The 23,548-nt window shown below is 45.2% G+C and overlaps 1 protein-coding gene across 7 annotated transcripts in view; it reads right to left on the bottom strand.

The window, feature by feature from the left end:
• rap1gap2 (RAP1 GTPase activating protein 2) overlaps nt 1-23,548 on the bottom strand; it is a 173,809-nt gene that overhangs the window by 55,884 nt on the left and 94,377 nt on the right. For 5 of the 7 annotated variants that reach the window (XM_062960448.1, XM_062960452.1, XM_062960454.1 and 2 more), the window contains one exon: nt 6,690-6,774. In XM_062960448.1, the coding sequence (XP_062816518.1) occupies nt 6,690-6,774 (85 nt within the window). Of the gene's footprint in view, nt 1-6,689; nt 6,775-7,005; nt 7,244-7,286; nt 7,310-23,548 lie in introns of those variants that run through there. The other 2 variants (XM_062960455.1, XM_062960449.1) reach the window with 2 other exon arrangements.

Below are 23,548 nucleotides of genomic sequence, written 5' to 3'. Positions count from 1 at the left end.
GGCTTGACAGCAGTACATGTGAAAAAGATCTTGGAGTCCTCGTGGACAAGAAGTTAAACATGAGCCAGCAATGTGATGCGGCTGCTAAAAAAGCCAATGGGATTTTGGCCTGCATCAATAGGTGAATAGCGTCTAGACCCAGGGAAGTCATGATCCCCCACTATTCTGCCTTGGTCAGACCACACCTGGAATACTGTGTCCATGCTGGTCTGAGTCCCCATGGGAAGATAGGGCAGGGTACAAATGAAGTTATTATTTTATTATGACACAGCAAACAAGATAGACATGCTGGACTTCATATCACAGAATCACAAGTCGGACACTTCCCAAGTGTCTAGGACTGTGTGATGTATTTTCGGATGATGTGCGCAGATCCCAGCAGGGTGGCCTTTTGCAGTTGGCAGATCGTGATTTTGTCAATGTCTATTGTTTCCAAATGCCAGCTGAGATCTTTTGGCACGGCACCCAATGTGCCGATCACCACCGGGACCACCTGCACTGGTTTCTGCCAGAGTCTTTGAAGTTCAATCTTGAAGTCCTGATAGCGGCTGAGTTTTTCCTGTTGTTTTTCGTCAATGCGACTGTCACCTGGGATGGCGACATCAATGATCCAAACTTTTTTATTTTCCGCAACTGTGATGTCTGGTGTGTTGTGTTCCAAAACTTTGTCAGTCTGGATTCGGAAGTCCCACAGTATCTTTGCGTGCTCATTTTCCAATACTTATTATTATTATTATTATTATTATTATTATTATTATTATTATTATTATTATTATTAATAGCCCAGCTCATTTTATGTTTTTATTGCTGTGTTTTTCATGTCTTTTATAATGATTGTGATTTTTAATTCCTTTTAAATTTATATGTGTGTTTTTGTATTTGATATTACTGTATGCTGGTTTTATATCTGTAAGCCGCCCCGAGTCCCTCTGGGGAGATGGTGGCGGGGTACAAAAATAAAATTATTATTTTATTATTATTATTATTATTATTATTATTATTATTATTATTATTATTATGTTACTGTTAATACCATACTGTTTTGGTGACCCTACTTTTCCACTTACAGAGCTAGTTTACAGTTTTTCTTTGAAATACGGTAAATATTGAAAAACCTTTAACCTACTGATGCCTCAATATAATTTCATTGGGATCTATTTTCATTTTGAAATTGACCCGTAGCTGCTGCATTTTCCACCCTCGGCTTGAATTAATAAGTTTCCCCACTTTTTTGTGGTAAAATTAGGTGCCTCGACTTATATTAGGGTCGGCTTATACTCGAGTATATACGGTACTTCTCCTTTCTCTATTCCTGATTTTTCCCAATACTTTTAATATATTTTTACATAAACTGTTTATATTCTGGAACCCCAGGTTTCCAGGCCCCCGTGCAACAAAAAATCTTTCCCCCCCCTCTTAAGTCCTACATTTCCTCACAGAATTATTCCCTGGAATAAGTCAGGATGTGCAAATTCTAAGCAAAGATGATGAAGAAGCATTCTTCCCCCACATTCACACACAGTAGGGATAAAAATAGAGAAGCTATTTATCTTCACATGCAAGAATGAAATAGTCCAAGATGAAGATCCCATGATCAGTGTCTTTCTGCTTCGCCTACTTGTTTCTCGGAGCCCTTACCTGTGCATGGCACAAATCCTTTAATTTCACACCTGCTACCTTTATCCTCACACGTCAGGACATTTAGTTTCTTAAAGTACAGGCTTGTTTCCACAAAGGAAGCTACTTTTTATCCAAGTCTTTTTATGCCTGCTCTTTTTCCACTGTTGTCACCTATCCATCTGGAAGGTTGGGAGGGACTGAGAAATACGGACGTTGAGTATCACATACCATTTTGTATTATCTTCCCGTAACATCTCAGCACAGTTGGACTGAAGGGCGGTATCAAATAATTAAATCAATAAAATAAGACAAATATTAGCATGGCATAGGTGGCCACTTTGGGAGCATGCCAGTATGTCACTAAATAGCATTTCAGGGAGTCCTATCTCCTGGCATTTCGAATTTCTTTGAAATGACATTCTCCGACTTGATGCTTGACAATGGGACAGGGTGTCAATGTAAATGGACTCAACTTCAATTTAAAAGGGTAATATTCCACTGCTGCATATGTTAGGAAAAACAGAAAGCACATAAATACAATGGCTCTATTCAGTTCTCCTGGCGGAAGGTTGGGTCTGTTTTGGCTTTCCGTCAAAAACATCATTAAAGCATAGTGCAAAACCCAAACAAAGCAGCAATGGTGCTGTGGGGTGATTATTTTTATTTGTTTGTTGTCTGCTTTCAACGTGATCATAAAAGAATATGCACAGGCACTCGCAATTCGTCCACCGTTGGCTCGTAAACTTGCAAAGGAGCATCTCAAAAAGGAAGGAATTGCATTGCAAAAAAAAAGAGAAAGGAAAACTCATCAGAGACCAAGAGGGTTGCTTGCTAGTACTTCTTCACATGCATGTTGCACACAATATAATTGGAACCAAGGCTGCTTTTTATGATACTAGCTGTGCCCTGCCACGCGTTGCTGTGGCCAATTGGAATTGCAGTGAATAGCTTCGCTGCTTGAAACCCTGGCCGTTTTCTACATAGGGTATCCTTGCTGGGCCAGGTTGAATGAGATGGAGTAGCCTCATGGTTTCCAAAGTCTGGCTTTGAAGCTGCAAGGCTGTTCAGTGTTAATCAAGGTGGGCCACAAAGGGGTTGATATATGTATGGAATAACATGCAGTGTGGTAGAAAGAACTGTTGTCTGGTTGAAGCAGGTGTTGCCATGGATCTCCTTGATTAGCATTGAATAGGCCTGCAGCTTCAAGGTCTGCCTGGTTAGTACTTGGAAGAATCCTTTACTGGAACGTGTTAGCTGGGTGTGATTATTTAAGTTGTTTAGCATTGAATGGTCTTGTAGCTTCGAAGCCTGACTGCTTCCTGCGTGAGGGAATCCTTTGTTGGGAGGTGTTAGCTGGGCCTGGTTGTTTCCTGTGTGGAATTCCCCTGTGTTCCGAGCGTTGTTGTTTATTTAGTGTCCTGATTTTAGAGATTATATTGTTGTGTATTGTTATTAGAGCACAGTAATTATTATACATTATATTGATAATGTTATATGATTTGCCTGGAACAGGATTATATGAGGCCCCTTCTACACAATGGTTTAAAATTTACACTGAAGTGGTGTTTATTTATTTACTTATTTTTGCTGTGGCCTAGGAGGCAGCCTGGCTTTGAAGCTGCAAGCCTGTTTAGTGTCAATCAAGGTGGGTCACAAAGGGATGCATTCCGAATTTTAGGGGGTTTTTGGCCCCATGGAGGTTAGGGATGTGTAGTTTGTTTGTAAGAACGTAGACGTGGATGAGGGGTTGTGTTGTCAATTTCCTAGGTTGGGGGGCCTTTAGTTTTGTTGTTTTGCCCGGTGGAGCGATGCCATTCTCCTTTTATATATATAGATTACATCTCCCAAAAATATATGATCGCAGTCCTAATGCCACCCTCAGATATGAGGCTGATTGAGCTGAATTCTCTGCCTTGCTCCAAGCATCAATTTGAGTCCAAATAAACAAATGGAACATTTAGCCGGGGAAAGGATGTCACGGGAAGGACAGGGTTACAAAACAAACACATCAACCATTGCTACCAGCGGTCACCTATGTTTGAAATCTATTCACATGTTGAGCATCTTTTCAGAATTCTGGAATAATCCAAATTCCTATATTGTCTATATGGGAGGCTGAAATAGTGATGCCTTTTCTCCCTGATAAATAAACTTTGCCCCATGTTCAAAATATTTTAAAATCCTGGCCTATGTGTATAAGGTGTTTATGAAATCCCAGTGATTTTTGAGTTTAGACTTGGGTTTCATTGCAGAGTTGTGCGCGGAACCATTAATCCGTTCTTTCGTTACTTTGGTTACCTTTGGGAGTGTGTCCCTCCCCGTACAAAAATCAGCTCGACACGAAAGCAAGCGGAAGCTGATCCCGGCTCCTCGCCTGCTTTTCATGAGCACTTGGCACTCCATTCCTCCTTGCCTTGGAAAGCCTGCAGCCAAGAGCCTTCTCTTGAGTAAAAATGAGAACTTGCCTCCTTGCCTTGGAAAGAGAGTGCGTGTGTGTGGCGCGTAGGCCCAGAAAGCACTTACACTTGCCTGCAGCCGGGCGCCTCCTCCAAAGTAAGAAACAGAACTTGACTCCTTGCCTTGGAGAGTTGGTTTGTATGATGTGCAAGCCCAGAAAGTGCTCATGCCTGCCTGCAGCTGAGCTCCTCTCCTTTAGAGTAGAGAAACAGATAAGGAGCCTCCTTAAAGGGCACACCTGCCTGCAGCTGAGTGCCTCCTCTAGAGTAAGAATGAGAACTTGCCTCCTTGCCTTGGAAAGAGAGTGTGTGTGTGGCATGCAGGCCCAGAAAGCACTCACGCCTGCCTGCAGCTGAGCTCCTCTAGAGAAACAGATAAGGAGCTTCCTTAAAGGGCACACCTGTTTGCAGCTGAGCACCTCTCCTCTAGAGAAACAGATAAGGGGCCTCCTTAAAGGACACACCTGCCTGCAGCTGAGCGCCTCTTCTCTAGAGTAGAGAAACAGATAAGGAGCCTCCTTAAAGGACACACCTGCCTGCAGCTGTGCTCCTCTCCTCTAGAGTAGAGAAACAGATAAGGAGCCTCCTTAATTGGCACACCTGCCTGCAGCTGAGTGCCTCCTCTAGAGTAAGAATGAGAACTTGCCTCCTTGCCTTGGAAAGAGAGTGTGTGTGTGGCATGCAGGCCCAGAAAGCACTCACGCCTGCCTGCAGCTGAGCTCCTCTCCTCTAGAGAAACAGATAAGGAGCTTCCTTAAAGGGCACACCTGTTTGCAGCTGAGCACCTCTCCTCTAGAGAAACAGATAAGGAGCCTCCTTAAAGGACACACCTGCCTGCAGCTGAGCGCCTCTCCTCTAGAGTAAAGAAACAGATAAGGAGCCTCCTTAAAAGGCACACCTGCCTGTAGCTGAGCTCCTCTCCTCTAGAGTAGAGAAACAGATAAGGAGCCTCCTTAAAGGACACACCTGCCTGCAGCTGAGCACCTCTTCTCTAGAGTAGAGAAACAGATAAGGAGCCTCCTTAAAGGACACACCTGCCTGCAGCTGTGCTCCTCTTCTCTAGAGTAGAGAAACAGATAAGGAGCCTCCTTAAAGGACACAGCTGCCTGCAGCTGAGCGCCTGTCCTCTAGAGTAGAGAAACAGATAAGGAGCCTCCTTAAAGGGCACACCTGACTGCAGCTGAGCACCTCTCCTCTTGAGTAAACAACTTCAATGCCTAAAATGACAGGAAGGGGAGCCTGGGAAGTCTCCCATAATGGGCCGATAGATCTTTCGGCACGAAAACAGATATCTTTCCTCTCAATTTTGGTAGGATCCCAAAAAATGGATCGGAGCCCCCACCGATAGCCGGGACCCTGAAACCACAACTCTAGTCCCATCTCCAAAATATCGCACTATATACTTATGGGCAAATACAGATATTCTAAAATCCCCCCCCCAAATATGAAATCCAAAGCACTTCAGGTCCCAAGGGAGACTCAAGCAGTGCTAGGCTGAAGATTTTGTTCTTGTTTTGCTTTTCAGTCGGAAGATGGTTCATGCATAACGTCTGCTGTGAGTCATCACTGACTCCAATATTCTGACTAAAGCAAACTCTGGAGACTTAAATGCAAAATCACATTAGTCTCTATTCCGGAAAGATAAATAAGGATCACAAAGAGATGCTCGTATTCCTCTGTAATCACAGAGATAGTTGTCTCTTTGGTTTCAATATAGGAAGGATCTACACTGCAGAATGGATGCAGTTTGACACCATTTCACCCGCCAGGGCTCAGTGCTTTGGAATTGTGGGAATTGCAGTTTTGGTAAGGAGTGTTGGTCCCCCAGGAAAACCACCAAAAAATATACAGCAGAGCAGACAAAATACAAAAACAGGAAACTTATGGTTGAGCATTCAGCTCACAGCAAGGAGAGCATGAAGTGCCACGTGGCTGTAAAGAATTTAGAACTTAGGAGGCAAAGATCCAGAGTTCAGTCTTTATAATTAAAATAATAATAACACTCTCAGTCTATTCTAAGCTGAGTACCCTGTTTCCCTGAAAATAAGACCTAGTAGAGGTTTTGCTGAATTGCTAAATATAGGCCTCCCCCGAAAGCAAGACCTAGTAAGGTTTTTGTTTGGAAGCATGCAGGATCAGTAAATGTACATGCCATAGATTGTTGCACATGGAAATAAAGGTAGTAACAAGAAATAATAATAATAATAATAACTTTATTCTTGTATCCCACCTCCATCTCCCAGAAGGGACTCAGGGCAGCTTACACAGGGACAAGCCCAACAACAACATAAATTTACATACGAACAGAAATTTAAAACAGTAATTTAAAAACAGTATAGCAATAAAATATAATATAGAAATCCTTGAAAGGATTCCCAGTTTGGTTATGCTGTTTTGTGATGACAACTACTGTACAGTAGATAATAAATTTTCATTTTTAAAAATTAAACCACAAATATGAATTCGTCTTTCTGTAAAAATAAGACATTCCCTGAAAATAAGACCTAGCGCATCTTTGGGAGCAAAAATTAATATAAGACACTGTCTTATTTTCAGGGAAACAGGGTAACTACTCCCAGTTGAGGACTGCAGACTTGGGCATAAATGTCTTACCTTCATGCTTGGCGGAGCTGTAAATGGTGGTGACAACGGTCTCTCCGGAGCGGTCGCATCTGTGTTGGTTAACAACTCTTGTTTCCTGCAAGACAAGGAGGGATCCATCTTAGGACTATGCAAGTTTTGCCCCCATTTCAGGCACCAAACTCCCCAAAGAAGCAGAATGTTGTAGAATTTAGAGCTAAGGATAAAGAATCATAAGAAGTGGACAGAGGAGAAACAAAATAAAATGAAGCCTAACTCTAGAGGTTTCAAATCGAATCTGTATTTTATTGCGGCGTCCAATTAAAAGGAGATTTAATCGAGATCATACCGGCTATTTAAGGTGCAGGTAAAATCCATTTCGGGCCACACTGAAGTAGCCGACAGTTCGCTATATAGAGCCGAGTTTCTATAGTAACAGGGTTGCACAAAAAAGATTGGTTCCCCCTGCTTCCACGTCCCCAGTTTTTCCATCTGGTCTTATCTATTGACTCGGCAGTGTTTGCTCATGTCGTTCTCTCTCGGCAAAAAGGACATGAAGCAACGGCGGAGCACATGCCGGCCACGGCTGCGCCAGAATGTACCGCTGCGGGTTGTAAAGGACATGCTCACCGTTGAACGTGGAAGGGAGAGCTTAGACTCTTCCGTGTTCTGTGTTTTTATTCATTTCAAGGGCACACTGTGCTCAATGCTTAATGCGTCATGGTTTATAGCGTCGCCTAAGGATGCCTTCTCACAACATCACCTTCTACTTGGACCATTTATCCTGAAGGGTGGGCAAATCAGCACCAAGGCTGCTCAACAATGCTGCCTGTTGGTGAATGGGTTTTGCAAGACATTGTGACATGAGACACCCATTTGGACCAAAATGAGACAAACACACACACACACCCCTTCTCTAAAGTGGTTGTTTTAGAGCAGGGGTCCCCAAACTAAGGCCCAGGGGCCAGATGTGGCCCTCCAAGGTCATTTACCTGGCCCTTGTCCTAAACTTTAGACTTAGGGTTGACCTAAGTCTACCTGGTCTTTGGAGGTCTCTTTGCTTACTTATAGCCTTATGAGATTGTCTAGATGGTCTTTGGAGGTCTCTTTGCTTAGCTACGGCCTTATGAGGCCATCTAGATGGCCTTTGGCGGTTACCTATGGTCTTATGAGACCATCTAGATGGCTTTTGGAGGTCACTTTCACTACCTATGGTCCCATGAGACCATCTAGATGGTCTTTGAGGATCCCTTTCCTTGCCTATGGTTTTATGAGACTATCTAGATGGTCTTTGGAGGTCACTTTCCTTATCTGTGGTCTTATGAGATCTAGATGGCTTTTGGAGGTCACTTTCCTTACCTATGGTCCTATGAGACCATCTAGATGGTCTTTGGAGGTCACTTTCCTTATCTGTGGTCTTATGAGATCTAGATGGCTTTTGGAGGTCACTTTCCTTATCTGTGGTCTTATGAGACCATCTAGATGGTCTTTGAGGATCCCTTTCCTTATCTGTGGTCTTATGAGACCATCTAGATCAGGGGTCCTCAAACTAAGGCCCAGGGGCCGGATGCGGCCCTCCAAGGCCATTTACCTGGCCCCCGCCCTCAGTTTTAGACTTAGGCTCGCCCAAAGTCTAAATTGACTTGAAGGCACAACAACAACAATCCTACTTGATGATCTCATTGGCCAGAAGCAGGCCCATACTTCCCACTGAAATCCTGATAAGTTTACAGTATGTTGGTTAAAATTATTTTTAAATATTGTATTGTTTTTTCATTTACCAATATTGTAAATGAAATATTGTAAATGAATGATATGGTAATAATATAATATATTGTGTATGCATATAATATTTATAATAAATATTATAATGTAGTACAATATAATATTTATTTGTTTATTTATTACAGTATTTCTAACCCCGTCCTTCTCACCCAATAGGGGACTCAGGGTGGCTAATAATAATAATAATAATAATAATAATAATAATAATAATAATAATAATAATACAATATAATAATATTGCATAATATAATAATATTAATTATATATTATATATTAAATGTAAAATTACTAATAATATTACGGTATAATGGTATAGTACAATATAGTAATATATAATGCTAATATTATGCTATGCTAATAATATAATATATTCATAGAATCATAGAATCATAGAATAGTAGAGTTGGAAGAGACCACATGGGCCATCCAGTCCAACCCCCTGCTAAGAAGCAGGAAATCGCATTCAAAGCACCCCCGACAGATGGCCATCCAGCCTCTGCTTAAAAGCCTCCAAAGAAGGAGCCTCTACCACGGCCCCAGGGAGAGAGTTCCACTGCCGAACAGCCCTTCTCACAGTGAGGAAGTTCTTCCTGATGTTCAAGTGGAATCTCCTTTCCTGTAGTTTGAAGCCATTGTTCCCTTGTGTCCTAGTCTGCAGGGCAGCAGAAAACAAGCTTGCTCCCTCCTCCCTTTGACTTCCCTTCACGTATTTGTACATGGCTATCATGTCTCCTCTCAGCCTTCTCTTCTGCAGGCTAAACATGCCCAGCTCTTTAAGCCGCTCCTCATAGGGCTTGTTCTCCAGACCCTTAATCATTTTAGTCGCCCTCCTCTGGACGCTTTCCAGCTTGTCAACATCTCCCTTCAACTGTGGTGCCCAAAATTGGACATATTGTATGTACATACAACTTGTAAGCCACTCTGAGTCCCCTTCGGGGTGAGAGCGGGTGGCGTATAACTGTAGTAAATAAATAAATAAGTAAATGATTGTTGTTGGGGTTTTTTTGCACTACAAATAAGACATGTGCATAGGAATTTGTTTTTCTTTTTTCCAAATGATAATTTGGCCCCTCAACCATCTGAGGGACCATGAATTGGCCCTCCACTTAAAAAGTTTGAGGACCCCTGATCTAGATGGTCTTTGGAGCTCTCTTTCCTTACCTATGGTCCTATGAGACCATCTAGATGGTCTTTGAGGATCCCTTTCCTTATCTGTGGTCTTATGAGACCATCTAGATGGTCTTTGGAGGTCTCTTTGCTTACCTATGGTCTTATGAGATCGTCTAGATCAGGGGTCCCCAAACTAAGGCCCCCCAAGGTCATTGACCTGGCCTCTGTCCTAAACTTTACACTTAGGGTTGACCTAAGTCTGAAACGACTTGAAGGCACACAACAACAACAATCCTAATTTTTTACTATTTCATCCTAGTCCAGCCCTCAACAGTCTGAGGGACTGAATCGGCTCTCTACTTAAAAAGTTTGAGGACCCCTGTTTTAGAGACACAAAGCAAAGCACTATCCTGGAAGACAAAAGGAAAATACTGTACTGCCAAGATTTCATGTTGCAGAAATGGAGAATTGCTTCATGGGCTGAGAGTGAGCAGTGGATGCTATATGCAGCTCCCTTTCCATAATTTTAATGTTAAAATAGGGACACGTCTACACTTATACTAAAAGGTGGACAAATCTGCACTGTGGTGACTGCATGACGCATCGAGCTGATCTGGATTAATGTCAACTAAGGCTATCATAATACCGAGCTGAAACATGTTAACCGAATTCTAAAGTACTAGATTTGTGCACAGAACTGTTTTGCTTCGTTTCATCCATTCTTTCGTTATTTTTGTTTCCTTCAGGAGCATGTAACGGGAAGGCCCCTCCCCGTATGAAAATCAGCTCAACACGAAAGCAAGCAGGAGCCGATCCTGGATCCTCGTCTGCTTTTTGTAAGCACGTGCTGCTCCATGCTTCATTGCCTTGGAAAGGGTGTGTGTGTGTGTGTGTAGGCCCAGAAATTGTTCACACCTGCCTGTAGCCGAGCGCCTCCTCTAGAGTACGAAACAGGGCTTGTCTCCTTGACTTGGAAAGAGACTGTGTGGCGTGCAGGCCCAGAAAGTGCCCATACCTGCCTGCAGCCGAGCGCCTCCTCTAGAGTACGAAACAGAACTTGTCTCCTTGACTTGGAAAGAGACTGTGTGGCGTGCAGGCCCAGAAAGTGCCCATACCTGCCTGCAGCCGAGCGCCTCCTCTAGAGTACGAAACAGAACTTGTCTCCTTGACTTGGAAAGAGACTGTGTGGCGTGCAGGCCCAGAAAGTGCCCATACCTGCCTGCAGCCGAGCGCCTCCTCTAGAGTACAAAACAGAACTTGTCTCCTTGACTTGGAAAGAGACTGTGTGGCGTGCAGGCCCAGAAAGTGCCCATACCTGCCTGCAGCCGAGCGCCTCCTCTAGAGTACGAAACAGGACTTGTCTCCTTGACTTGGAAAGAGACTGTGTGGCGTGCAGGCCCAGAAAGTGCCCATACCTGCCTGCAGCCGAGCGCCTCCTCTAGAGTACGAAACAGAACTTGTCTCCTTGACTTGGAAAGAGACTGTGTGGCGTGCAGGCCCAGAAAGTGCCCATACCTGCCTGCAGCCGAGCGCCTCCTCTAGAGTACAAAACAGGACTTGTCTCCTTGACTTGGAAAGAGACTGTGTGGCGTGCAGGCCCAGAAAGTGCCCATACCTGCCTGCAGCCGAGCGCCTCCTCTAGAGTACGAAACAGGACTTGTCTCCTTGACTTGGAAAGAGACTGTGTGGCGTGCAGGCCCAGAAAGTGCCCATACCTGCCTGCAGCCGAGCGCCTCCTCTAGAGTACGAAACAGAACTTGTCTCCTTGACTTGGAAAGAGACTGTGTGGCGTGCAGGCCCAGAAAGTGCCCATACCTGCCTGCAGCCGAGCGCCTCCTCTAGGGTACGAAACAGGACTTGTCTCCTTGACTTGGAAAGAGACTGTGTGGCGTGCAGGCCCAGAAAGTGCCCATACCTGCCTGCAGCCGAGCGCCTCCTCTAGAGTACGAAACAGGACTTGTCTCCTTGACTTGGAAAGAGACTGTGTGGCGTGCAGGCCCAGAAAGTGCCCATACCTGCCTGCAGCCGAGCGCCTCTAGAGTACAAAACAGGACTTGTCTCCTTGACTTGGAAAGAGACTGTGTGGCGTGCAGGCCCAGAAAGTGCCCATACCTGCCTGCAGCCGAGCGCCTCCTCTAGAGTACGAAACAGAACTTGTCTCCTTGACTTGGAAAGAGACTGTGTGGCGTGCAGGCCCAGAAAGTGCCCATACCTGCCTGCAGCCGAGCGCCTCCTCTAGAGTACGAAACAGGACTTGTCTCCTTGACTTGGAAAGAGACTGTGTGGCGTGCAGGCCCAGAAAGTGCCCATACCTGCCTGCAGCCGAGCGCCTCCTCTAGAGTACGAAACAGGACTTGTCTCCTTGACTTGGAAAGAGACTGTGTGGCGTGCAGGCCCAGAAAGTGCCCATACCTGCCTGCAGCCGAGCGCCTCCTCTAGAGTAGGAAACAGGACTTGTCTCCTTGACTTGGAAAGAGACTGTGTGGCGTGCAGGCCCAGAAAGTGCCCATACCTGCCTGCAGCCGAGCGCCTCCTCTAGAGTATGAAACAGAACTTGTCTCCTTGACTTGGAAAGAGACTGTGTGGCGTGCAGGCCCAGAAAGTGCCCATACCTGCCTGCAGCCGAGCGCCTCCTCTAGAGTACGAAACAGGACTTGTCTCCTTGACTTGGAAAGAGACTGTGTGGCGTGCAGGCCCAGAAAGTGCCCATACCTGCCTGCAGCCGAGCGCCTCCTCTAGAGTACGAAACAGGACTTGTCTCCTTGACTTGGAAAGAGACTGTGTGGCGTGCAGGCCCAGAAAGTGCCCATACCTGCCTGCAGCCGAGCGCCTCCTCTAGAGTATGAAACAGAACTTGTCTCCTTGACTTGGAAAGAGACTGTGTGGTGTGCAGGCCCAGAAAGTGCCCATACCTGCCTGCAGCCGAGCGCCTCCTCTAGGGTACGAAACAGGACTTGTCTCCTTGACTTGGAAAGAGACTGTGTGGCGTGCAGGCCCAGAAAGTGCCCATACCTGCCTGCAGCCGAGCGCCTCCTCTAGAGTATGAAACAGAACTTGTCTCCTTGACTTGGAAAGAGACTGTGTGGCGTGCAGGCCCAGAAAGTGCCCATACCTGCCTGCAGCCGAGCGCCTCCTCTAGAGTACGAAACAGAACTTGTCTCCTTGACTTGGAAAGAGACTGTGTGGCGTGCAGGCCCAGAAAGTGCCCATACCTGCCTGCAGCCGAGCGCCTCCTCTAGAGTACGAAACAGAACTTGTCTCCTTGACTTGGAAAGAGACTGTGTGGTGTGCAGGCCCAGAAAGTGCCCATACCTGCCTGCAGCCGAGCGCCTCCTCTAGAGTATGAAACAGGACTTGTCTCCTTGACTTGGAAAGAGACTGTGTGGTGTGCAGGCCCAGAAAGTGCCCATAACTGCCTGCGGCCAAGCGCCTCCTCTAGAGTAAGAAACAGAACTTGCCTCCTTGTCTTGGAGAGTGTGTGTGTGGTGTGCAGGCCAAGAAAGTGCTTGCACCTGCCTGCAGCTGTGCGCCTCCTCTAGAATATGAAAGAGAATGTGCCTGCTTGCCTTGAAGAGTGCATGTGTGATGCGTAGACTCAGCGCTCGCGCCAAACACCTCTCCTCTAGAATAGAGAGAAGCAGGTAAGAAGCCTCCTTAAAATGCACTTCGGCCTGAGTGCCTCTCCTCTAAAGTAAAACATCTTCTATGCCTAAAATCATGGGAAGGGGAGCCTGGGAAGCCCCCACCCCCATAATGGGCCAATAGACAACAGATCTTTCAGCACCCCAGAGCGAAAACAGATATCTGCCCTCCTGTTCCTATGGCTGCCTCCCGCTTGTCGGTGCCCCGCATCCTGCACAAATTGGCTCTTGTGCAAAGGAGCAGCTAATGAGATGTTTGTTAGTTAAAATGTCAAAGAAGTTAACCTCGGGAGTTGCTAACAAGGGAGTAATTGGTAGATTACATGGGCTGAGCGTCACCCACAGGATGAGCGAAACTCTCTGTGATTGGAATCAAGATCAGGCAATTCCCCCAGCTCTGCAACATCAAAAGCATTAATATTTTCCCCAAATGTCCCAATGCTTACTTTCTGGTTGCCCTAAAATGTCTAAATCATGCAAAACTGTGCAGCGAAAAAAGAACATGTATAATGGGAATAGGAGGGAATGCATGCATACAATAGATTATAGCTTATCAAGCTGCTGAAGAAATTTGCTGGAAGTCAACCAACTTAAGGCTATGAGAAATGAGAAACGGAGGGGATAACACCACGCACTGAAATACCAGGTATTTTGAGGACAATTGAGGACAAAATCCCACCAGAATGTAAAGTTGGTCACAATAGGCAAGTGTGTCACGTTTCATCCAAATCCATTAATATTTCTTATTTATTTATTTACAATATGTAAATAATTCTCACCCCAAAAGAGACTCAGAGTGGCTTACAGAACACATGTAAGGCAAACATTCAATGCTGATATACAATTAACAAGGACAGACAACACAAACAGAGGTAAAGGCAGTTTTTCCCATCTTATTTCCAGCATCTTGGAGGCTGTGCTCGACTCCAGTCATGGGAGAGAGGGGAGTGTTATCACTCCATCTTCCATGCCGAGGAGCTTTTATTCATCCTTAGACATCCTTCCGATCGATGTCCTCAAAGGTACCTTTATTACCTCCCCGCTAAAAGCGGTACCTATTTATCTACTGACATTTCTGCTTTCGATTTGCTAGGTGAGCTGGGGCAGACATCGAGTGCTCACCCCAACCTGGGCCCAAACTACCGGCCTTTCAATCGGCAGGATTTTCTGCAGCACAGCGGTTTAGCCTGCTGTGCTAGGCCCTGCCTGGGGGAATGTTGGATAACTCCCATCATCCTCCCCGCCCCCCAAAAAACTATACCTCTTCAGTATTTCCTGTTGGTCATGTCTGGTCCAGATCCGTTGTTTGCAGGTGTCACAGGGCTCTCTGGAAGTGGGAGCCATCTTGGACAATACATACATGGACCTCTTGAGTAACAACTTGGTCTTTCTTGTGACCTTCTAGTCACCTCTTGGAGTAACATCTAAGGACCTCTTAAGTAACAACAGGCCATTTCCTGTGAACTTCTGTTGGTCATGTATGCAAAGTCTGGTCCAGGTCCGTTCTTTGCAGGAGTCACAGGGCTCTCCGGAAGTGGAAGCCATCTTGGACAATACATAACTGAGATCTCTTGAGTAACAACTTGGTCTTTCTTGTGACCTTCTAGTCACCTCTTGGAGTAACATCTGGCTTTTCCCGTGAACTTCTAAGGACCTCTTGAGTAACAACTGGCCATTTTCCGTGAACTGTTGGTCATGTGTGCAAAGTCTGGTCCAGATCCGTTGTTTGCAGGAGTCACAGGGCTCTCCGGAAGTGGGAGCCATCTTGGGCAATACATACCTGAGATCTCTTGAGTAACAACTTGGTCTTTCCAAGTCTCCTCTTGGGCTATTAATGGGACCTCTTCTGTGGCCTTCTAGTGAGCTGTTGGGGTGACATCTGGCTTTTCCTGCAAGCTTCTAACGACCTCTTGGGGCAACAACTGGCTGTTTCCCATGAACTTCTAGTGGCCTTCTTGGAGCCATCTTGGACAATACATACATAGACCTCTTGAGTAACAACTTGGTCTTTCTTGTGACCTTCTAGTCACCTCTTGGAGTAACATCTGGCTTTTCCCTTGAACTTCTAAGGACCTCTTGAGTAACAACTGAACATTTCCCATGAACTTTTGTTGGTCATGTGTGTGAAGTCTGGTCCAGATCCGTTGTTTGCAGGAGTCACAGGGCTCTCCGGAAGTGGGAGCCATCTTGGGCAATACATACATAGACCTCTTGAGTAACAACTTGGTCTATCCAAGTCACCTCTTGGGCTATTAATGGGACCTCTTCTGTGGCCTTCTAGTGATCTCTTGGGGTGACATCTGGCTTTTCCTGCAAGCTTCTAACGACCTCTTTGGGCAACAACTGGCTGTTTCCCATGAACTTCTAGTGACCTTCTTGGAGCCATCTTGGACAATACATACATAGACCTCTTGAGTAACAACTTGGGCTTTCTTGTGACCTTCTGGTCACCTCTTGGGGTAACATCAGGTTTTTCCCGCAAACTTCTAATGTCCTCTTGGGATAATAATGGGGTCTCTCCAGTAGGTTAAGTTGGTCATGGAGGTTCTGTGCGTTACGTTTGGTCCAGATCCATCATCGGTGATGGTCATAGTGTCTCTGGATGTCAGTGAACTACAACTCCTAGAAATGAAGGTCAGTTCTCTCCAAACTCCTCCAGTATATTCAGTTGGCCATGGTGGTTCTGCATGTCAAATGTGGTCCAAGTCAATTGATGGTGGGGGTCACAGTGCTCTGACTTGATGTAGGCTGAGCTGCAACTTCCATCATGTTGAGTCAGTCCCACAAACCCTTCCAATATGTTCAGTTGCTGATCAATTATATGTGCACCACAGAAAAGAGTAGGGAAGAGTTTGTCAGAGTAATTTGCAGCACAGCAGTAGTTGGATGGAATCAGTGGAACGCAGAACGAAGAGACACCCAGAGACTTTGGTAAAACTATATACAAGTTTTATTGTAAGCAGTAATAATCAAGACAAACAGACTTGCAGACAATGGACACAGGACTTAACACCTAGGCAAACAGCACTCAACTCAAGTCAGAACTGAACAGAACTGATGCAATCAGTAAAGCATACACACTTGTGTCTGGACACTCCCCAGTTCCAGCCACACATCAAGGACATCACAGCTTCTTAGCAATTAACTCTTTCCAGACTATAGTACACTCTGGATGATGCAATCAATATGCAATACAGGCAAGACACAAATTTCATTTAAACACTACCAATACACAAATCCCACATTAACAGAGTTAAGGGAGAGGCACTGGATGGGGTCATGCAGAGAGACTTAGAAACACTGGGATGCCTGTGGTGGAGGAAACACATAAAAACTAGTCTGAAATTGTCCCCGAATGAAAGCCCAACACTTGGGTGATGGGCAGTCTTGTGTTTGTGGAGGACACTGGCAGATCTGCTCTGAGATGAATATCAAGAAGGTTTCTGAATGCACCGATGGGTAATAGTAGTAAATAGAGATGTGCGTTGTATTTGTTTCATGTTTCTTTTGTCTATTCGTTTAGTATCGTCCATCCGGACGCACAAAATGAAAGATGCCATTTTCGGACGAAACAAAAGGCAACACGAAAGAGAAAGTTGCAGGGTCACCATGCTTGCTTTTGTTGTCCTTTCGTTTCGAGCGGGGTGGGGGGTGGGGCTGAGACTTGGAAGCCCTCCCACTGCCGCCAATGGTCCAAAAATTTTCGTTTTTTCAGACGAGAAACGAAAATTTTATTTGTATACCCTGTTTCCCCGAAAATAAGACATCCCCGGAAAATAAGACCAAGCAAAGTTTTTGTTTGGAAGCATACCTGCCAAACAGAACACCAGAGCATGCATAATTGGTAAATATATGTACCATAGATTGTTGTAAATAGAAATAATGGTAGTAACAAGAAATTCTTGATAGGATTCACAGTTTTTCTGGTTATGCTGGTTTGTGATGACAACTACTGGGCAGTATATAATAAATGTTCAATTTTTTTGTTCAGTAATAAATGTGAATTCTTCTTCAAGGAAAAATAAGACATGCCCTGAAAATAAGACCTAGCACATCTTTGGGAGCAAAAAATAATATGACACTGTCTTATTTTCGAGGAAACACGGTAGGCGCCCCATTTTTCAGAAATGGGGACAAAACAAAACTGAGACAAAACAAATGAAACTAAACGAAACAAACAGTGATTTCATACTAATGCACACAACTAAGTAGTAAACCTATTGTCAAAGCCACAAGGAGAAACTAAGTTGGGGTGATATGCCGAAACATTCATTTCCAACACAGTAAAAGTGAGCATTTGATGCTGCTTGCGGTGCGAAGGTACCGGACACATGAGTGATGGCCCAGTCATACCCTGTCGGAACCTTAAATATCTCACTCGGAGAGCAATGGTGTTGATTGAAAATTAATTGTAATCAAGAGAACGGGGAGAGCTGGAGACTAAATGTTAAATGTGTGAGAGGAGAGCTGGTCAGCCACAAAGCGACAGAAGGTCCACCAAGGACTGTGATTTGAAGCTGATTAATGTATCGAGAAGGCAACGTACCCTTCAGTCAAGGAGAAAACCTGGCACAGGAGGGAAAGATGTCTGCTCTTAATAGTTAAGTATTGTATGGCTTCTCAGATCTCGGATGGTCTCTCGGAAGCCGGGAGTCAACTCTGCTGTTGAGATTTCGTGCAAAACCCACGGTTAATCCTAATCAATAGGGTTCCAATGAGTCACCACGACAAATCCTCTTCAAGGGGAAACAGACGCCTTGTCACAGAACATCCCAGAGACAATTCCTGGCACAAACAGAAACATCTTCTTCCCACTTAGAGGATGTTTAAAAAAATATCCAGGGTGCCTTACATTACAGGCCATCCCTCTTTCTCTTCACAACACAACACGGTTTTTAGAGACCATCGAGGGATGCATCTGCTCGATAGAATGAATGCAGTTTGACACTGTCAGAGTAATTTGCAGCGCAGCAGTAGTTGGATGGAGTCAGAGGAACGCAGCATGAAGAGACATCAGAGACGATGGTAAAACTATATACAAGTTTTACTGAAAGCAGTAATAAAGACAAACAGACTTGCAGACGAACACAGGATTTGACTCTCAGCAGACAGCACTCAACACAACATAGAACAGAACAGATGCAATCAGTAATGCATACACACTTGTGTCTGGACACTCCCCAGTTCCAGCCACACATCAAGGACATCACAGCTTCTTAGTAATTAACTCTTTCCAGACTATGTTACACTCTGGATGATGCAATCAGTATGTAATACAGACAAGACACAAATTTCATTTAAAACACTACCAATACACAAATCCCACATTAACAGACACCACTTACACCAATTATCTTGACCTGGTTTTAGGCATGGTCTGTTTTTTTATTTACAGCATTTATATTCCGTCCTTCTTTCTCACCCCGAAGGAGACTCAGGGTGGATCACAACACACACATACATGACAAACATTCAGTGCCGTTGGAGATACATGACAGACAAACAGAGAGAGGTACAGTAGAGTTCCGCATATCCGACTTCCGCTTATCCGACACTCCGTATTATCCAACGCGCCGCGTCTGCCTCCCCCTCCTCCTTCCCTAAACTGGGCCTCCCTATTATCCAACACATCCAGTTATCCAACATTCGGCCTGCTCATTTAAGTCAGATAACTGGAACTCTACTGTATATCAGTATTTTTTTCCAACTTAGGTGCCTGGAGGTTATGCTCGATTCCGGCCACAGGGGGGTGATGTCGCTCCATTCGCTATGACGACAAGCCTTTTGATCATACAATTTTTCCTCCTTTTTCTTTGATCTCCGCCATTTATTATGGTGCCGTAAAATACCTCCACGCTTAAGCAGTACCTAATTTCTCTACTCACCGTTCACCTGTTTTCTAACTGCTTAGGTGGACAATGAGCTGGACTGACAGTCAGGTGCTCACTCTGACTCTGGCATCGAACTGCAAACCTTTCAGTCGGCAATGATTTATTGTTGCTGGTGTGCTAAAGCAGCTGTGCTAAAGCCCAGCCCAAATATTCAGTCCCTACCGGCCGTGCTCTGCTCCCAAGATGGATGGCTCTCCACACCAGGGCCGGCCCCCAGGAAGACTGGCCCAGATCTCCGCTGTGAGGATTTGTAAAAGGACACCATGATGTAATGGGTTGACTGGAAAGGCATGTGTTGACAGCTGATTGGCTGAGCCAGCCAGGAGCCAGAATTCCGATTGGCTATTGCCTCTAGCTTGCTGCTGAGACAAACGGTTTTAACTGCCACTTTCACCTCAGAGAGTGTAGAGAGCGCTGACTGGAAACAGTCAGGAAGGAAATGGCTGCCAATTCTCCGAAGCCTGCTTATAAGGCAAATGAGGCATATTTAAAGACTGTTTAAAGGGAGCGTTTACTCCCTTACAAAAAAAAGACCATGCCTAAAAGCAGGCTGTGGGGGAATCAATTTATTTATTTCCAATATTTCTACCCCGCCCTTCTCCCCGAGGGGACTCAGTGGTTCCCAAACTAATTTGGCGTACCGCCCCCTTTCCAGAAAAAATACTACCCAGCACCCCCTGGAAACGGGGGCGTGGCTTAGAGGGGTGGGCGTGGCTCCTGCTCAAGAGGGCGGGGCTGAGCCTCTCCCCTAGTCCAAGATGCAGGGCTGCGAGTGGGAGGGGGAGGTGGGCGGGGTCACAAATGGGCAGCCAGGACTGGGATGGGCGGCGTTACAAGCTCTGAGGCAGGGCTGAGCTTCTATCCTTGTCCTGTAGTGCCTGCCAGGACACAGGGGGCGGGGCTAGAGGAGTGGGTGGGGCCTCTTCCCAAGTGCCTGTCAGGGCTCTATACCCCGCCCCCATGTTCTAACAAGTGTCTCAGGGGAGGTATACAGAGATTATTGAGAAGAGGCCCCGCCCCCACCCCAGCCCCGCCCTTTAGCCCTAAAAAGCCTCTCAGGAGAAGTATAGAGGCTCAGCCCTGTCTCGGGCTCTTGAAAGGAGGCCCCACCCCCTTCCCTGGCTCCGCCTTCTGTGTCCCAACAAGCGTCTCAGGAGAGGTATAGATTCTCAGCCCTGTCTCGGGCTCTTGGGAAAAAGCCCCGCCCCTGGCCCCGCCCCTGTGTCCTAATACGTGCCATCACCGCCCCCCCTGGATCACTGCAGTGCCCACCATGGGGCGGTAGTGCCCACTTTAGGAATCACTGATCTATGTGAATTCACAGAGACTGCTGCATATATTGTTGCCCTGTTTGACCTTTTGAACTGAAGTAAAGTTACTGTTACTTGTTACACAAGCCTGAGTGACACTTTATTATACTGCAGGGTTTATCTTGATTTAGAAACTGTGGTAAAGCTTCTATTTATTTATATCTACAACCTCCATCATCCGTGGCCCACCAAGGCTCCACAGCACAGCAGTCACGGAACAGAGACAGCTTTGGTCGCCTTGGTGGATGACCTAGACGGGGGGAACATGTCCTTGTTGGTTCTCTTGGATATCTCAGTGGCTTTTGATACCAACGACGGTATGGAGATGACTTTGGTTGCCTTGGTGGATGACCGCAGAGAACTAGACAGGGGGAGTGTATCCTTGCTGGTTCTCTTGGACATCTCAGCGGCTTTCAATACCATCAATCATGGTATCCTTCTGGGTTGGTTCTCTGGAATGGGTGTTAGGGGCATTGCTTTGCAATGGATCCACTCTTTCCTGGAGGATTGTACCCAGATGGTGATGCTGGGGGACACTAGCTCGGACCCCTGGCCATTGACCTGTGAGGTCCTGCAAGGTTCTATCCCCCATGCTATTCCATGTCTACATGAAACCGCTGGGTGAGGTCATCTGGAGCTTCGGAGTTGGGTGCCATCTCTACGCAGATGACCACAACTCTACTACTCCAAAGAAGCTCGCTGGATCTTGGACCAGTGTCTGACAGCTGTAATGGACTGGATGAGGGCTAGTAAGTTGGCTTAATCCGAACAAGACAGAGGCCCTCCTGGTCACCATGTAGTGTGGCACCATGTCTCTATGGGAGATGGTGGTGGTGTATAAATAAAAGATTATTATTATTATTATTATTATTATTATTATTATTATTATTATTATTATTGTATGACACAGCAAACAAGAGAGATATACTGGATTTCGTATCACAAAATCACAAGTCGAACACTTCCCAAGTGTCTAGGACTGTGTGATGTATTTTCGGATGATGCGTGCAGATCCCAGTCGGGTGGCCTTTTGCAGTTGGCAGATCGTAATTTTGTCAATGTCTATTGTTTCCAAATGCCGGCTGAGATCTTTTGGCACAGTACCCAACGTGCCCATCACCACCGGGACCACCTGCACTGGTTTCTGCCAGAGTCTTTGCAGTTCAATCTTGAAGTCCTGATAGCAGCTGATTTTTTCCTGTTGTTTTTCGTCAATGCGACTGTCATCTGGGATGGCGACATCAATGATCCAAACCTTTTTCTTTTCCAAAACTGTGATGTCTGGTGTGTTGTGTTCCAGAACTTTGTCAGTCTGGATTCGGAAGTCCCACAGTATCTTTGCATGCTCATTTTCCAAGACTTTTGCAGGTTTGTGATCCCACCACTTCTTTACTGCTGGGAGGTGGTCCTTGAGGCATAAGTTCCAATGAATCATTTGGGCCACATAGTTGTGCCTCTGTTTGTAGTCTGTCTGTGCGATTTTCTTACAGCAGCTGAGGATATGATCCATAGTTTCGTCGGTTTCCTTGCACAGTCTGCATTTTGGGTCATCAGCTGATTTTTCGATCTTGGCCTTAATTGCCTTTGTCCTGATGTCTTGCTCCTGGGCTGCAAGGATCAGGCCTTCTGCCTCCTTCTTCAGGGTCCCATTCGTGAGCCAGAGCCAGGTCTTCTCCTTATCAGCTTTTCCTTCAATTTTGTCAAGGAACTTTCCATGCAATGTTTTGTTGTGCCAGCTGTCAGCTCTAGTTTGTAGTGCGGTTTTATTGTACTGGTTTTTTGTCTGCTGTGCTTTGAGGAGTTTCTGATTTTTGACGTCAATCAAAGCAGGTTCTTCACTTTGCTTTACATATTATTATTATTATTATTATTATTATTATTATTATTATTATTATTATTACACTGCCATGGCTCACTGCTATGGAATCCTGAGAGTTGTAGTTTTGCAAAGTTTTCTCTGTCAAAGAGTCCTGATCCTAACAAAACTACAACTCTTGGTAGACACCTCCAAGGTCATCTGGCCAGCATGACTGCATGGAGCGCCATTACCTTCCTGCCGGAAACATAGTGCTAGAAGTCCCTTTTAGTGGTAAGTGAACTCAGGGCTATAATTCCCTTTTAGTGTGAAAGCCAACAAGCATTGCCGACGCAGGCGGAAATCAATATTGCTTTTATTAGCTGTATCTTGTGTTTAACACCCAGGCAAAGTCCATTGCTGTTTCCGTAGCTTGCATTGGCAATCTCTCTGTTTAGTGATTTTAAAAAACATGTTCCCATTACTAAAATTATCCCATTCTCTTGTAAAGCATTTTTTTATTTTTATTTTCCTTACTGGCAAGGGATTGTGGATAGAGAGAGATCTATAGCAACTCTACACTGTTTCTAGAGTTTGCTTTTGCAGCTCGCCATTCTTGCCTTGCACTGAGCTGTCCATGGTCCTGATCACAAGCAATCTTAGCCTGGTGGACACGGGACAGTAGAGATGTGCACGAAAATATTTCCTTCGATTCCTTCGTGCTATCATTTCGACCTTTCGTCTACACAAAAAAAGTGACGAAATTTTCGTAGGAAATGAGAGGCGACACAAAAATGAAAGCCACACAGTCACCGTGCTTGCTTTTGTTTTCCTTTCGGCCCCGTAACAATAAGCAGGTACTGACAGAGGGCTGCTTTCCCATTACAGCTGATGTCTACAAATGGGTGTTAATAATAATATTAATACAAATAATGATAGTTACTCTGGTACCCTAAGCTGAGTCTGAGAGAGGTCTGCTTCCCGATGACATCTGACATGTACCAATGGGTGTTAATAATAATATTATTAATAACAATAGTTGTTCTGGGACCCTAAGCTGAGTCTGAGAGAGGAGTGCCTCCCCATTACATCTGATGTGTACTAATGGGTCATAATAATAATAATAATAATAATAATAATAATAATAATAATAATAATAACAACAATAGTTGCTCTGGGCCTCTAAGCTGTGTCTTATAGAGGAGTGCCTCCCCATTACATCTGATATGTACTAAAGGGTCTATATCCTGCCCTTCTCACCCCGAGGGGGACTCAGAGCAGCTTACAAATTAAATTTACATACAATATTATTATCGGCATAGCACAATACTGGCAATAAATTATTATATTGTACTATATC

The sequence above is a fragment of the Anolis carolinensis genome, unplaced genomic scaffold (assembly GCF_035594765.1).
Source record: "Anolis carolinensis isolate JA03-04 unplaced genomic scaffold, rAnoCar3.1.pri scaffold_7, whole genome shotgun sequence".
NCBI lineage: Eukaryota > Metazoa > Chordata > Lepidosauria > Squamata > Dactyloidae > Anolis > Anolis carolinensis.
This window is presented reverse-complemented; position numbering and strand designations above follow the sequence as displayed.